Raw genomic sequence first — 17,319 nt, forward strand, 5'->3', positions numbered from 1 at the left:
CTAAAGTTATTTACATGCACGACGACTCCATTTCCGTGTCGTCACGCGTGTGCTGCTTGGAGTTGACGGTTTCCGGCAGGTGCGCTGGTCAGTTACCGTGGTTACGTATAGATAGATAGGTAGGTAGTACTTCATTAATTCCTTCAGCAGCAGTGTACAGAATTGAGATAGAATTTGAAAAATTAAATAATGGATGTATAAATGGAAATTAAATAACAATAAGAATAAAAATAAAAAGTATCAATAAGATTACAAATATAACAGTACAAATAAGAATATAACAAGAGAAACTAGGCAATAGAAAACGGTAATACTGTCGATTATATGAGATGTGATGTGTATGTTGCACCTTTAAAATGTATTGCACTGTTATTGCTGTTTATTGCACTGTTTTTTGTTACAGTTTATTTCAGTATTGTTATTGCTTTGCGTGCCCTGTCATCCTAGTACCCCCCCTGCCCCCAGAGAGGAGTTGTACAGTCTGATGGTGTGTGGGACAAATTAGTTTTTTAGTCTATTAGTCCTGCACTTGGGATGAAGCAGTCTTGCACTGACACAGGCTCCTCTGGCTACTGATAATGGTATGCAGAGGGTGACTGGCATCATCCATGATGCTCAGTAGTTTTTCCACATCCTCTTCTCTGCCACCGTCACCAGAGAGTCTAGTTTTATTCCGATCGTAGAGCCGGCCCGCCTGATCAGTTTCTCCAGTCTGGAGTTGTCCTTCTTAGATGTACTTCCCCCCCACCCCCAGCACACTACGATGTAGAACAGAACACTGGCAACCAGTTATAAAGGCGTCATTAGATCCAGCAACCATTTGGAGCGTCACACATTGTGTCAGAAATTGTATTTTGTAGTGGACACATTTCTAGGGAATAAATATAATTAAAATTTTAGATGAAAAAAATATAAAAAATGTTGTTACTGTTTTGATGAGAAGAACAAGACACTTTTTTAACTAAAACAAACCTTAGCAGTATTTTTTGATTTGACTAGTGATCTCACTGTAATATATTCTATGGTGGTCTCCTTGACAAACTGAGCACTAACAGCAGGGTTTCCCGCAGCGCTTTGTTGTTAAGGCGGCCGCCTTAACAACAATACGTCTCTGCAGCACCCAGCATTGTCCAACCCACAGAACCACCTGATTGGTTACACGCAGAGCGGTAACAGCTAATCAGCAGTGCGTATTCAGAGCGCATGTAACAGCCAATCAACAGTGCGTATTCAGAGCGCATGGAGTCAGTGCTCCTGCGGTGGGGTGAGCAGAAAGGTGTTTAGCAGGTAAGCATAAGGCAGCGGACTCTCCCCAAATTATAATAAACACCTCCCAGTCAACTACTAGTAACATCACTATGAGCCCGTTGACGTTCTAGAAATATGAGCGGCAACTCAGCTCACTCGCAGTCCTTGAGGTGAAGGCTAATTAGCTTTTAGCGTAACGTTAGCTCATTTTGCGGTGTGTGTGCGTGCATATGTGTGTGTGTTACGGACAGCAAAGCCCTGTCTGTCTGAGAGAAAGACAAACATTATTGACCTACAGTTAACAACTAAGTTGTATCAATTTACCTTTTTCTGTGTTGATTGAACTGTGTTGATGCAGCAAAAAACGACATGTTAAATGAGTTTCCTGAAGCTGTCTCTGATAGTTGATATAATAATGTAACTGCATCATAAAGCCTACATGAACTCCATGGTGTTCAGGGATGAATAGTCTCTCCTATTGCTATTGTACTATTTTTTCAGCTATAGTTACATTAATCATTAGTAATGTAGCAGCCTAGTTTTGAATGGCAGGGTCCCTGCTATCACATGTTGATAAAAATATAACATTTACATAATAAAAATCAACTACAGGCTTCCCAAATGCTGTAATAAATTAAGCATGATGAGTTGAACATTTGTCAGCATGTGGCCCCACTTTTAACTCTTTTTTTTCAAACGCTTATTGCAAACGCTTACTTACAGTAAGTCATTAATTTGACTTGGTAAGTCATTATTTTGTCATTATTTTGACTTAGTAAGTCAATATTTTGACTTAGTAAATTACTTAGTCAAAACATTGACTTATTAAGTCATAATAATGACATACTTAGTATCTCAGGTAACCAGGACTGTTTTGTTTTTACTTTACGGAAAAAATATCAAGATATGTATCGTATATCACCATTCAGCAAACGGAGCGGAAAACACAACCAAAAATTGTAGGCTTCTTCACGCGGCGAAGCCGGCCTACTTCACCGCAGTCTTTAGTCTATTGCCCTCCAGGCTGTGGTGGCAGCGACGAGGTAGAGACGTGATGGCGACAGGCTGAGTTACACCGATCCTTTCACCCACCCATCCCCTTCCCCGGACTGTCCGCCGGAGAGACACCACCTTAACTAACACTTTTTCTGGGGGAAACACTGAACAGGTTATGTTAGGGCTGGGCGATTTGGCTGAAAACTGTATCATAACATAGGTTTTTTATATCGGTCGTTTTAGATGATTATTGATATTTTTTTAATGAAAAATATGGATCAGGAGAAAAATATATTGAATGGCAACATTTTCATTTCAAATGTAACCTTGCTCTGACTATAATCCCCTCAGCTGTCACGGCAGAAAGTAAAAGACATGTCAACCCAACCATGAAAAACACTCACTCAATCAATGTAAACAAAATTCGAAAATCACAGTAAACACTTAACAATAACCTTAAATGAAGGTGCAAAAATAAAGAATATGTAAGAAATGCTTAATAAAGTAAAATGTTAAAATGTAAACATACAGAAACTTGAGAAGAACAATTTTTTTTTGCAGGTTTACTGCCAGGAAGTTATGTAGTCTGTGTAACATTTAAATTGGTCTGTTATTCTTATTTAAGTATGTACATTCATTTATTATTATATAAATATTTTTGGACCACCTTATTATTTTAAAGTAGCACATTTGTTTAGAGTTACAGTTGTCGAATATTTTAGTAATCGAGTATTCTATCGAATATCCCGATCGATTAATCGAGTAATCGAATAAATCATATTTTTGCTTTATTTATATTTTTATTTTTATTTAATTTTTTGTCCTGTCCAGCTTCTCAAGCAAATCATATTGTTGATGTAGATGCCCATATTGGCTGTACAAATTTACTTTACAAAAGAGAAGTGAGGGATACTTCTCTTGTTGCCTTATTTGTATTTTGACTTTATTAAATGGATTTATATTATTATTTAGTGCAGCCGGGCCAGAGCAATATTTTTGCTTAATTAAGGTTTAATTATACATGTTAAGATGTACCCTCAATTATTGCATTTGGCCTAATTGTCTTTTATTTCCTAAACGCCTGTTTTCATTATTGAAGGCTGACACGCACAGCTGAAATGCGTCCGTGGTTGATTGTGCCAATTTGTGTGTGCTAATAAAAACAAGTGCGCTCACAGCCCTATGTGCTGTGTGGTGTGACCGCATAAACAAAGTTCTTGTCTCTCGTGCGTTTTTGATGATTATTATACGATGCCGTTTAAATGGTGGTTTCTCCACGCAAATCCGCCGAGCTGTTTTCAACCTGCCAACTATACATGAACAATATAAAAAGACAAACCACTTAATAACAGAGGTGGGACCAAGTCATTGTTTTGCAAGTCACAAGTAAGTCTCAAGTCTTTGCCCTCAAGTCTCGAGTCAAGTCCCGAGTCAAGACAGGCAAGTCCCGAGTCAAGTCCAAAGTCAAGACTGGAAAGTCTCAAGTCAAGTCCCAAGTCCTGCATTTTGAGTTTTGAGTCCTTTCAAGTTCTTTTAACCACAGACTAATATATTTACACAGATTGTGTATGCTTTTAAAACGCTGTATTTATTTATTAAAACAAGTGCATTTGAAGTTGCAGGAAAAAAATAGTGCTTACATTGCACTTCATAATAGCACTATTAACCAGTCATTTTAAACATGTAACTCATTCCTTTACAGAATAAACACATTTGAAAAAACAAGTGCAACTGTACTTATTTGCACAAGTGTTAACATTGTGTTTCCATGGCATATTGCATTGTAACTGGTTCCACAGCAATTTCTATCCTGGTCTTACCTTATCTCATTGATCTTATCTCATACTGAATGTGTGTTTATGTGTGCGTACACATGAAAAACATAACAAATACATGAACATAACAATGAACAGAGTTGTACTTTTTAGATGTCAGGGCCCTATTCAATATGTACACATATTATTAATATAGTATGCATTTTAACTGACCTTTATATGACTATGTTTGTCATTTTGTAGGTGGATAAAATACGCGGTGCTGCCGACCGCCGTCAAACGTTACGTTACTGTGTGTGATACATTGACTAACGTAACGTTATGTTTAGGTACCTCATGCAACCCTGCTTAAAAAAAAACACTTAACAAAAAGTATGAATAAGGTAGCGAACTGCAGTGGACGCAACAGATTGCCGTGTTTGCAATGACGTTATAACCATAGACATCTAATTAGTAGACGCAGCATTGGCTGCTGTGACGTGAGCAATTTGGCCGCCATCTTGAAGTGGTGATGAGGAGCCGGCGAGCAGCCTAAACTGACAGTTGACAGTGGTGTTCAGCGTTTTCCTGCTCAAATGAGCGGACTGATGAAAATAAGAATCAGGGGATTACTTTTCACAAGTAAGATTTAACATTAACGTACTATTGGTTGTATTTTGTGAAAAGAATATTACCACAGAGTTGAGAAGGAGCAAAGATCTTCAATATTTGTATGTGAAAATCACAAAGAAATCTTCTGGGGGAGGATGACCCCCCCCCCCCCCCTACAGGGATTTGGTTTACAAACTTTCAGCCCCACCGAAAACAAAATTCACAGCCGCCACTGATTATGATGCGTTCTCATTTTAGGCAAAATATAAGACAATACTTTCTTAACAGTATAATTGTAACCAGGAATAAGTCTTCAAGTAACAATATTCAAATACTAACATTGTTGGGTAAAACAGAATTTGGTTTTATTCTGAATCCAGTGAAACAGATTGGTGGTTTTAGCTGATATAAGGACTTTCAGGTGTTTATATATGTTTATGTTGAAGTATTTGGCAGACGCTTTTATCCAAAGCGACATACATAAAAAATACATATAAAACAATCACTGTAAACATGACCATTTAAGGGAAGAATGTAATACAAAATATCAATACAAAGTGTCAAGACAGAATAAACTCTCTGCTGCTGCAGCAACAGAGATACAGTCTATAGGTCCCTAAGATATATAGATATCTAGTGTATTCATACATTGTTTATGTACAATATACGCATGTTTATATAACCTAATCATGTTGTTTCTTGAACTTAAAAATAGCTGACCGTTTTTTTCCCCCTTCTCTGGGATTATATTCCCAGTTTTGATCTCGGACATCTGGTCACTTATAGCATATAAGAATATTCTATTACTTTTAAGCAAACTATGAATAACACGCCAAAACATGTGTCCTTTATCATAGCTACACGTATGACAAAAAAACGCATGAAAATCAGTGGTATTCAGTGATGTAAGGTGAATTAAATGCGCTGAAAGTTCATTGCTCCTGCCAAATGAATTGCACTGAGTGGAGCGGATCACCACTCCAAGATGGCGGCCCCGCGTCTCGTCAGCGCTCGATACTGCTTCTACTTATAAAATGTCTATGGTTATAACGTTAGCAGTGAGTTTACAGCCTCTCTGATTTAACTAAACAGCTAATAAAAGTTAGCCAATAAACGTTAGCTTATATTCAAAACTTACCCTTCTTTGTGCAACTTCAAATGTCGAACGAAGTTGGAAGTTGTTGCGTCTCTGTCTGTAATCTTCGAACCGCATGCTTTGCATACTGGAATTCGTTTTTAGTTGACCAAGTCGTAGTTTTTATACCCGAACAATACTATTTTAGGCATCATTTTTCCTCACTGGCGCGTTGTTTGACATTTCTTCTTCGTTGGTTGTCCTGCAATTTGATTGGATGAATGCTGTGGGACAAAAATAAAGTCGATGTAAATGGCTGTTGTACTGACAGGAACAACACGCTGCCAGACACGTACAAAATTAAAGATACGGAGCGCTCCTGAATAACTTTTTAATCTTGGGGTTTTGAGGAAAGTAGCAAGTCATGTCAAGTCAAAGGGCTCAAGTGTAAGTCAAATCACAAGTCATTGATGTTAAAGTCTAAGTCGAGTTGCAAGTCTTTTTACATTTTGTCAAGTCGAGTCTAAAGTCATCAAATTCATGACTCGAGTCTGACTCAAGTCCAAGTCATGTGACTCGAGTCTTCACTTCTGCTTAATAATGACGACAACAGTTTTTAATTCTAAGAATGCAATACAGTTCATTGCATTCTTTGCATGCAAAATAGTAATCAATGTTCATTTTGCCATCATAACATGTTTGAAATGAAAACACATTTAAAATTAGTTCAAAATTAACATTCCCTGAGAATGTTAAAATAAAACTATATTCTTAGTATCAGAAATAAAACAATAAGAACAGTTTGCATTGTATCAAACATAAAAAGTGGATTAGGTAGTGCCTTTAACACGGCATTTGAAATGTGCAACCAGTGGGGAGTCCCCACCAAGCAAAAACTGCATGCTCAGAAAAGTAGCGTCAGATTTACCGCCCGTCAGAGCACCCGCTGGCAGAAATGTAGATCAGTGCCTAAACTATAGAGACTATAGTGCAGGGGTCCTCAAGTACAAATCTTGAAGGTCCACAAATGTTATTTTGAAACAGGCTGGGTCCGTTTATTATCGGTCAAGCTTATATAGTAGCAGGAGGTAGGTAGTAGTTTAACATTTTCTTAAAATTAACAAAAATAAAATAAATATCCAATAAAATACATGAAAGATTTTCTTTGAAACAAAACTAAATAAGAACTTAAATACAACTTTCAGTTTTAACAAAAAATAAATACTTTTAAACACAACCCTCCTATCCCTGGTAAACAAATTACCTCAACAGATCTCATTCATGTGCAAATATAACTATGGTACAGTACATCCCCATTGTGTAAAACACAGCTGCTCAATGGGAGAATTGGGCTCTTGGGGTTGAAGCCAAGACTTTGAACTTTGGCACAAAAGGTGTGATGGCCAGTAGGTAGGATGAAAACATATTGCTCTGTCCATTCTTCCTTGAAACGTCGGTTTTCCCTGTCCACCTTTCTTTGACCAGCCTAAGCCAACATGGAGCATGCCATTGTGATTTGATTCACATTCAGTGACTGACGAGTGAACAGTTAGCGAAGTAGCGATATGAGACAACTGTGTGCCTGCAGCGAAAGGTTCCATGCATGTGGCATGAGCGCTGTATGACCCAGGTGGTAACAGCCTATCAGCGCGTCGTTGTGATAGAGATGACAACCCATATCTGATTGGCTGATTCTGCAGCCAATCAGAGTGGCGTTCTCTCGCTCTCACTCCGTCTCTCTAGAAAGAGAGAGAGAGAGTGAGTGAGACACGGACAAGTGTAAACGAAACGCTGAGATATTTGACTAAAAACAGCAAAGAACGTTGACTTGCGCTAGCGATAACTCAAAGATAAATACAATTATTATATTTTTTATAATAATTATAATTATAAAAAAAAAGTTTTTAAAAAAACATTTTTTTTTTACTATAATTCGTGCTGGGTCCGGACGGACACGTCGCTGGGTCCGGACATGGACCGCGGTCCGCCTGTTGAGGATCACTGCTATAGTGGGTGCAAGTGCAAGCTATCCAAGTAGCATGTGGTTGCATGAATTGAATAACCCGAATAACTTTGCACGACTACTTTCGCGTCTTTAATGAAAGGCTAATTGAACACGACAGCTCGGGTAGCGTTGTTAGTTTTCAGCCTTTTTTGGCGTCATTTGATGACTTCGCGGGAGTGAAAAAACACATCCTGGTTATCATAATGAATAACATTTATTTTACTAACACAACTTTTGCGTTTACATTTGATAATAGATGACTTACCTCGCCTCTGGACGTCCCTCAATCGGATGCTTTCTCGACAGGTGCTGCAGCATTGAACTTGTGCTATTGTGGTATACGAGCTCCACTTTGCAATGTTTGCATACAACTGCTTTTTCCTTCGATTTTAGTGTGAAGTGTTCCCACACTTTAGACAACTTTTGTCGCTTCTTAATTCCCTCGTTTTGCTATGGCTCTTGTCCACTGCTTTCTGCGGCATCTGCCATTGCGAGTTATGTCGGCGAAAAAGTTGACTAAACTCAAGCGTATTTAAAGGAGCTGTGTTGTGCGAAACAGTCCGTGCGAAACGTGAGCTTTGACTACTCAACGAGACAAAAAGCTGTAAAAAAAAAAAAAAATTTACGACACCTCGAGGCAGAAAATTTCCTTGGATATATTTTGTAATGGAATTACTCGAGTTACTCGAGGAATTGTTTCAGCTCTACATTTGTTATATTTGTTTATACAGTCTTGCACTTTAGTTTCCACAGTACCTGTTGTTTCCATACATAGGGAATGGACGAAGGATGAAAGGAAAAGATGAGCGCGGCGAAGGACTGCGTTTCGTTTGGGAAAAAATCCCCAAAACTGCTATACTGTCGCTCTCTGCAGCACTCATTTTTTACTTTCTCTTTTCACTCCATGCAGAGACTAACAGTGAGACAGCAAGATGGCGCAAACAAAACGATAAATGATACTGTTAGGTGATTGGCTATTTAGCTTGTACTTCCCATTGCTCACTGATCATTTCCTATTTTGCTAAGTTACCAGACCGTGAGTGCCTTTGTTCATGCAACCAACCATGCTTCATTCCTTCCAGTTTCTTTTATAATTGATAGTTTTATTGTACGCATTTTATATTTATTTCGATTACATGTCTATCGCAATAAATATTGCAAACATTTTATCGGCCTAGCCCTAGGTTATGATAGCTTGTTGATTTGTTATCAATCCTTTTTTTTTCTGACACCAGGTTGGGAGAGCAGTACTACAGAGATGCCATGGAGCAATGTCATAACTACAACACTCGTCTCTGCGCCGAGAGGAGTGTGCGCATGCCTTTCCTCGACTCGCAGACGGGCGTGGCTCAGAGCAACTGCTACATTTGGATGGAGAAGAGGCACAGGGGGCCTGGTAAGACTCAGTTTATTTGCCTGTAGTTTGTGTATTGACACAAAAAATCTGAGTGAACTAGGCGTGCTTGATCAATCGGCCACCTACTGTATAAGTATTGTCCGATTTTTGTGAAAAAGTTTGTGATCGCCTATGCCTATCACCAATGCCAATCCCCTCCAGCTGAAACAGTTTTATTTTTAGTCCCTGGGCTAACAAGTGGCTAGCAGCTAATTATTTATCTCTATACCCAGTGTGTAGCCGCTCCCTTAAGCTAACAATAATCACCTCCATTACGGAAAAAAACCCCTGCATTTCTTAGTATCCTAACAGGGCTGTACAGTACGAGCAATTTAACCGCATTTGCGACAAAAATAGGCCACATATCTGTATGGCATGTTCGAAATAAACTTAAACCAAATAGACAAGTGATTGACGTGGAAGTTTAACTGATCTCTGTGTGCGCTGCAGAGCTTTGTGTGTCCCTCCTCTATGCACAAAGGCGGGGGAGCTTTAGCTTCGCTGCTCATAGCTCATACACACAGTCTTCAAACACGTAGAAAACTACTTCTTAGTTGGAGGATCTGGTCATTAAAAGTGTTAATTTTGTTGACTAAACATTTTCGTCTTTGTTATCGTCAATTACCTATTTTCCCTTGACGAAATTAGGACGATAAGAATGAAAACCAAAGCACGTTGACTAAAACAATGACGAAATTAATTGAAAATTTAGTTAATTCAAACTAGACAAAACTGTTGACAGAGACAAAATCCAATCATATTTATCTTCAAGCGGGTGGGACAAAATATCCAATCAGAGTTGTATGTGGGAATGCAATCAGAACTGCTGTCTTTGGAAGACAAGGTGTTCACCACGCACTTCACCTTTGCAGCCGTAGACAACAAAACAACTTGTACACCCCGTGACTTGATTTTCTTCGGTAAAATTACAACTTAGTTGAACACCATCTGCAGACTAACCACTGGGAAATCTACGCAACAGTAAGTAGGCCAAAGCTAATATTTCGAAATTACTCATAAGGTACTGTATTACTGTTACTATTAAAGACTGTAGAGCAGGAGCAAAACCGCCTACTATACCACATGTCGGAAAATACTTAAAAACAAACTACTTTTTTAGTAGAACAAGATGTTGCGAGCTGAGCCGAGTTTACCTGTACAGTTCACTTTAATCGATGTTCAGCTGTTGTTCTGTTCAGCTCGTAATTGCACAACTTGACAACCCAAAAGAGCAGATTTGTAATTTTTCAAGCTAACAGACAAAGACCGCTATGTAGGACATATATACGTTAGTTTTATAACACTGGTTGCTATATTTACATGGGACAGTGGCCAAGACGCAAATTATTATGCACACTCAAGTGTAGTCATACACAATATAAAATAAAAACATTTTATACACCCTATTTTTCGGACTATAAGTCGCTCCGGAGTATAAGTCGCTCCGGAGTATAAGTCGCACCGGCCGAAAATGCATAATAAAGAAGGAAAAAAACATATACAGTATAAGTCGCACTGGAGTATAAGTCGCATTTTTTGGGGAAATTTATTTGATAAAACCCAACACCAAGAATAGACATTTGAAAGGCAATTTAAAATAAATAAAGTAGTGAATAGTATAGTATAGTACAGTATAGTAAAATAGTGAACAACAGGCTGAGTAAGTGTACGTTATATGACGCATAAATAACCAACTGAGAACGTGCCTGGTATGTTAACGTAAGAGTCATTCAAATAACTAACATATAGAACATGCTATACGTTTACCAAACAATCTGTCACTCCTAATCGCTAAATCCCATGAAATCTTATACGTTTAGTCTCTTACATGAATGAGCTAAATAATATTATTTGATATTTTACGGTAATGTGTTAATAATTTCACACATAAGTCACTCCTGAGTATAAGTCGCACCCCCGGCCAAACTATGAAAAAAACTGGGACTTATAGTCCGAAAAATACGGTAACCATAATCATGCGCACATATTTTTATGCACCGTACATTGGCATTAAAGTGTACTTTTTGTGACTACCGGTAACTATAAATCAGTGATTTTTTTTGTTTGGTCATAATGGTCTAAACCAGGGGTCACCAACCTTTTTGAAACCAAGGGCTACTTCTTGGGTACTGATTAATGCGAAGGGCTACCAGTTTGATACACACTTAAATAAATTGCCAGAAGTAGCCAATTTGCTCAATTTACCTTTAACTCTGTTATTATTAATAATTTATGATATTTATCTTTGTGGAAACACTGATCATCTTAATGATTTCTCACAATAAATATATATAGAAACAGATAAATATCAATATGCAACACTTTATTTTTATATTTTCTCTAAGTGCACATTTTTCAAATTGAACATTTTCAAATGATCACTTCTAAGACAGTCTTGTGAAATCACAATATCCCATTTTAACTAGCTAGCCACTAACATTTTTTAACAAATCATGAATTACTTTGCACCATGTTTGTACAAATAATAACTCATGTAAAATACAAAAGTAAACTCTCATATTTTTAAATCATGTCACACTTTGAACTGGACACCAAATCTGTGTTCTGTTTCTTTGTCAGTTAGTGGGAAGCCTGGCATTGCATGCTGTTAACTAGTGTGTTGTACTCTGGTGTGTAACTTCACACTGCAACTCTGAGTGAGTCTTGCAGATGTGCATCAGTGAGGCGTGTTCTGTGTTTGTTCTTGATGAAGTTCATGTCAGAAAAGGCTGATTCACAAAGATAAGATTTTTCCTCATTGTTTGCGGAACCTTCTTAATCTTTTGGACATATTTTCACAGCAATCTGGCCTTAAGCTTAATTATGATAAATGTAAAATATTAAGGATCGGAAATCTAAAGGGAACGTCCTTTCGAATGGAATGCAAAGTGCCTAAATTATGATAATCGACTAAGAAAACTGGACAAAATTATGCAATTATGGAAAGTGAAATCCCTAACCTTGTATGGTAAAATATCTATTGTCAACTCGTTAATTATTCCTCAATTTATTTATTAGTTTTTGTCATTACCAGCTCCATCACAAAACTTTTTTAAGATTTATGAGCGGAGGGTCTTCGATTTTGTCTGGAACGGCAAACCAGAAAAGATTAAAAGAAAGGTTTTGTACAAAGAGTATGAATATGGGGGCCTGAAACTTCTCAACCTTGAAGCTATGTGTCTGTCTTTAAAAGCATCAATTGTTCCAAAGATGGATTTAAACACTGAGTGGTACACAAGTGTCCTGTTGGACAAAAAACATGTACTGTATCAAAAGAAATTGTATCCTTTTTTTACAAGTGATCCCCTCCCAGAGAGTCTGCTGGGAAACATGGCAAGGAAACAATCCACTCATGGTGGTGTTTTCAATTTTATGTGCCAGAAAAAAGAGACGATATTTTGCAGCAGTTAATATGGATGAACTCTAATATTGTAATAGATGGAAAGCCTTTCTTTTGGAAAAATATGTTTCAAAGAGGAATCATTTTTGTCAATGATATTATCAATGAGAATGGTAAAATTATGAAGTATGATGAATTTAGAGCTATGTATGGTGATGCTTGCTCAAGCTTTTCATTTTATCAACTAACTGGAGTAATTGGGAAAAGATGGTAACAAATAATACATTATGGAACTACTAAATTATTAGTTTGTAAACCTCTAATAAGAAATTCTAGTTGGCAAAAAGGAACTAAAATAAATAGAAAAATTTATAATTTTTATTTAATAAAGAAATCTTTGAAGGCTGCCCCATACAACACAAATGGAAAATGGGAGGACTTTTTTGACTGCCCGTTGCCATGGGATGCCATATTCAAACTAATCTATAAAACCACTATCGACGTGCAAAATCGTTATTTTCAAATTAAAATTATTTATAACTTCTTACCCACAGGGAAAATGTTAAAATTATGGAATATGACAGAGTCAGATGATTGCCCATTTCGTTGTCAGGAGCCTGAATCCACCCTGCATTTGTTTTGGTATTGTCATATTGTGTCTTTGTTTTGGGTGGAAGTTGAAAAAATGTGTTTAAGGATTGGTTTGTTTATGAAGCTTGATGTGGTTTCTGTTATTTTAGGAGAGTTCATTGACAATCATGATTTAGTCAATTTAATTATAGTACTCGGTAAAATGTTTATTTTTAAGGCCAAAAACAGATATTCACTTAGTATTACTTTCTTTAAAACATTTATTCAGTATTTTCTAACTTTAGAAAGTTACATGGTTGAAAACGATAATGATGCCAAAAAACATTTAAAAAAAGATGAGAAGTCCTCAAAGGCTTATTTTGAAAGTATAATTATGTTTATAGATGATATGATATCTGTTGTTGTGTTCCCTAATTTGAGTGACCTGGACATAATCTGGACTGTACATAAATGCTTATTTTGAAAATGTAATTTTGTTTATAAATTATATGCAATCTGTTGTGTTCCCTAATTTTTTTCTGTGTACATGAATGAAGGTGTGTGTTGCTGAGTCCGACTTGGACATTATCTGGACTGGGCCTGGTTTAAAAAACCCTTTAAACAAATCTAATTTCATTGACAACCTGGTCTGTTGAAGATAAGGCCCTTTTTTTTAAAAATAAAATAAAATAAGATAAATAAATAAAAAACATTTTCTTGGATAAAAAAGAAAGTAAAAAAATATAAAAATAATTAAATAAAAAATAGTAATTAATGAAAATGTTAGTGGACCAGCAGCCTATACAATCATGTGTGCTTCAGGGACTGTGTCCCTTGCAGATGTTGTCTATGTTGTGGGAACCAGAATATTGGTAGCAGAAAGAAATAACCCCTTTTGTGTGAGTGGGTGTGGATGAGTGTGCATGGGGGAGGTTGTTTGGGTTGATGCACTGATTGAAAGTGTATCTTGTGTTTTTTCTATGTAGATTTAATTTAAAAAAAAAAAAAAAATTTTTTTTTTTTTTTTAGAACAGGCCTGCGGGCGACTCATCTGGTCCTTACGGGCGACCTGGTGCCCGCGGGCACCGCGTTGGTGACCCCTGGTCTAAACCATTGGTTTTCAAAGTTTTTTCACCAAGTACCACCTAAGAAAACACTTGGCACTCCATGTACCACCATAATGACCAACATTTAAATACTGTAGCATAGTAGGCCTAAGTATTCATTAAAAACAATCCATACGTTTTATTTAACAATTACAATTGTAACATATACACACACAGTTTGAACAGTAACACTGTGTTTGAAAATAAGAAACTAAAACACTGTACTTTAATCAAGTGATTCTTTGGTGTACTGCTAGATAGAGCCCGCATACCACTAGGGGTACACATACCACAGTTTGAGAATCACTGGTCTAAATAAATAGACCTACATGATATACACATTACACATTTTTTGGAAATTTGGCCTATCGTTCACAATCATCATAATGAAAGACATGACGGATGAATAAAAAAAAAAAAAGTATTCTAACTTGTAAATAAAAGTAAATAAGTCGGAGACAATGGGAGCTCCTCTATTTCACCCGTAAAATCCAATAAATAGCCATTCAAAAACCGCCAACAATATTCCATTTACAATTAGAGGTTTTGAATATTAACCAAGTATTAGTGATATTGTTCTTATAAGCGCTAACGCAGACAAACTATTTATAGCGGCGCCGTGATCACTTCCGTGTGTCCCTATGTTTACATCATCAAGTGGTCTGCTGCTTTCTCGCTTTCTTGCTCCCTGTTAGTTTATTCTATATCATAATTCATGCATCTCACCTGGACAGAAGATGTCTAAGTAGGTATTCCGACAAGTTGGTACACTTTGACAGCCATTTAGCACCCGAAACTGGCGAGGACGGCACATGACGCTTGGTTCCCCCTGCTCCCCACCCCTTTTCGTCGTGAGGATTGAGTCATTCTTCACTAAATGGGAATATATGAACATCCCAGCAGTCGGGATCCTAATTAGGCCTGGGCCAATATTCGATAAGAATATTAACCAACGATAAATTAAAATTGAAGATGGTAACTTTTCCAGCGTCGATAAATCAACATGTGCATACTTCAAGAGCATTCCCGCTTTTTGGCGCTTTTAGCGACTACACGCGTTCGTATCATAGTGGAATGAAGACAAGGGGGTGAACTATCTTGTCCTCATTAAGTGTCTTTGACTCTTTGTGCAGTGACGTGGGGCCTCTGGCCGGCTAGCATCACAAAGTGCATATAGTTAGCATGTAGCAGCTAACATGGACAAAATGATCTGAAAACCAAATGCCACAGCACCAATGTGGCAATATTTCAGTTTAAACCTTTGGAATAAGATGAGCATATCAACAAAGAGAAGCCAGTTTGCCGAATGTGCGTGACTATAACAACGCCCACTTGAAATACAACCACTCGACAGTCCAAACTCACTTCGTGTTTGGTGAAGAAGTAGTAGTCATGTCATGTTGGTGTTGCTTACTCGGAATCTTCCAAACTTAATTTTGTTTTGCATTTGACCTGGTAATACATCTGTTTAAACTGTAATGTTTTTATTGTTACTTTGCACTTTTGTTTAAGAAGGTCCTAACATGATTGTCACTTAAGTAATGTACAACTCTACCTCTGCCTACATGCTCTATATTGAAATGCAACATTGTTTGTCAATACTTTACTTAGCTATTTTATTTGCGTATATTTGAGCCCCCCCAATCCCCTACTTAAGATATTTTATTGGTTTTGTTTTTTAATTTTTATTAAAGTGCAAAATGTTGCTAACCGACAAAGTATATTTTGTTATTTGTTTGTTTTATTTAACTTGGAGATTTAAACGTTTTCATTTCAATTACATTAAAATATACGAGAAATACAAGTTTATTGCATTTGAGACGATCTACATGCGTTGTTATTGTGCATTATCATTACATCAATGGTTAATTTGGTCTCCTAGTGGTTAGAGTGTCCGCCCTGAGATTGGTAGGTTGGAGTTCAAATCCCAGCCGAGTCATACCAAAGACTATAAAAATGGGACCCATAACCTCCCTGCTTGGCACTCCGCAACAAAGGGTTGGAGTTGGGGGTTAAATCACCAAAATGATTCCCGGGCGCGGCGCTGCTGCTGCCCACTGCTCCCCAAGGGGATGGGACAAATGCAGAGGACAAATTTCGCCACATCTAGTGTGTGTGTGACAATCATTGGTTCTTTAATCTTAATAAAAATAATGGCAATAATATCGTTTATCGGCAGTAATCCGTAGGTCAATATATCGTCAAGCAAAAATTTTTATCGGCCTATTCAATCAATCAATCAATCAATCGAAGTTTACTTATACGACCCTTAATCACAAATGTTTCAAAGGGCTGCACAAGCCACAACGACATCCTCGGCTCAGATCCCACTATTTACAGCAGACGATGCACAGTAAGTGATGTTTTGTTGGCTCTCATGAAGTCTGCAGCAAGCAGTAATCAATGATGAAGAAAAAAAAAGCAAACGTAATGCGTTTTTTAAATTAATGCTTAAATTGATCAAAATATGTAAATATTAATTGTTGTTAAAAATTTGCCCGTTACTACATTACATATATACATATATAAAACCTCAATGGAGGTGTTTGGAAAATTTTTTAAGGACTTTATAGGCGGAATTGCGCAACTCCCATAGACTCCATTGTAAGCAAACTTTTGATCGCATTTATTTATTATTTAGAATGCAAAAAAAATAACATCCGTCATGTCTTTAATAATGATTGTGAACGATAGGTAAAATTCCCCCAAAAAATGCAGTTCCCCTTTAATTTTAAGATTTGAGCGTCAAATAAATGTTTATGTTCCATTGCCATTATAGTCTGTTAAACAAATACAATTATTTTAATTCAAGTGTATGTCTTGTGCATAATTTAATTTTACACTTCGCTCAGAGCAAGTGAATATGTTGTACTCCGCCATGCACCTAGCTCTACTAAGGGTTGCAGTAGGCCTTATGATGGCATTGTGTTTATATGTAGGAGTGTACATTTATACGTTGTTTGAGTGTTAATAATGTCATTGTGATGATTAAGACATTTCATATTGCTCCTAAATTTTTTCTGTGCTACATTTTTTTTTTTAAATTAATAGCGTTGGTGCTATTAGTGAAAAAGCTAAGTGTACAGCACTGTTGTTTGGCAGAGTGGTAACCAAAGAAAAAAACAAAACAGATGCAAGATTTGTGGGAAAACTAAGGTACCACTGAACTCCAATAAAGAGACAAGAGCATTTTAAGAGGATGTTACAAGCACATTAT

General features: G+C 37.0%; 1 protein-coding gene across 2 annotated transcripts in view; it reads left to right on the forward strand.

Annotated features, from left to right (window-relative positions):
• The window catches only part of dpf2 (double PHD fingers 2), a 39,377-nt gene that overhangs the window by 641 nt on the left and 21,417 nt on the right, over positions 1-17,319 (forward strand). For both annotated transcript variants that reach the window (XM_062047755.1, XM_062047756.1), the window contains exon 2: positions 8,926-9,086. In XM_062047755.1, coding sequence (XP_061903739.1) covers positions 8,926-9,086 — 161 coding nt within the window. The remainder of the gene's footprint in view (positions 1-8,925; positions 9,087-17,319) is intronic.

Source organism: Entelurus aequoreus, linkage group LG05, assembly GCF_033978785.1.
Source record: "Entelurus aequoreus isolate RoL-2023_Sb linkage group LG05, RoL_Eaeq_v1.1, whole genome shotgun sequence".
Lineage (NCBI taxonomy): Eukaryota > Metazoa > Chordata > Actinopteri > Syngnathiformes > Syngnathidae > Entelurus > Entelurus aequoreus.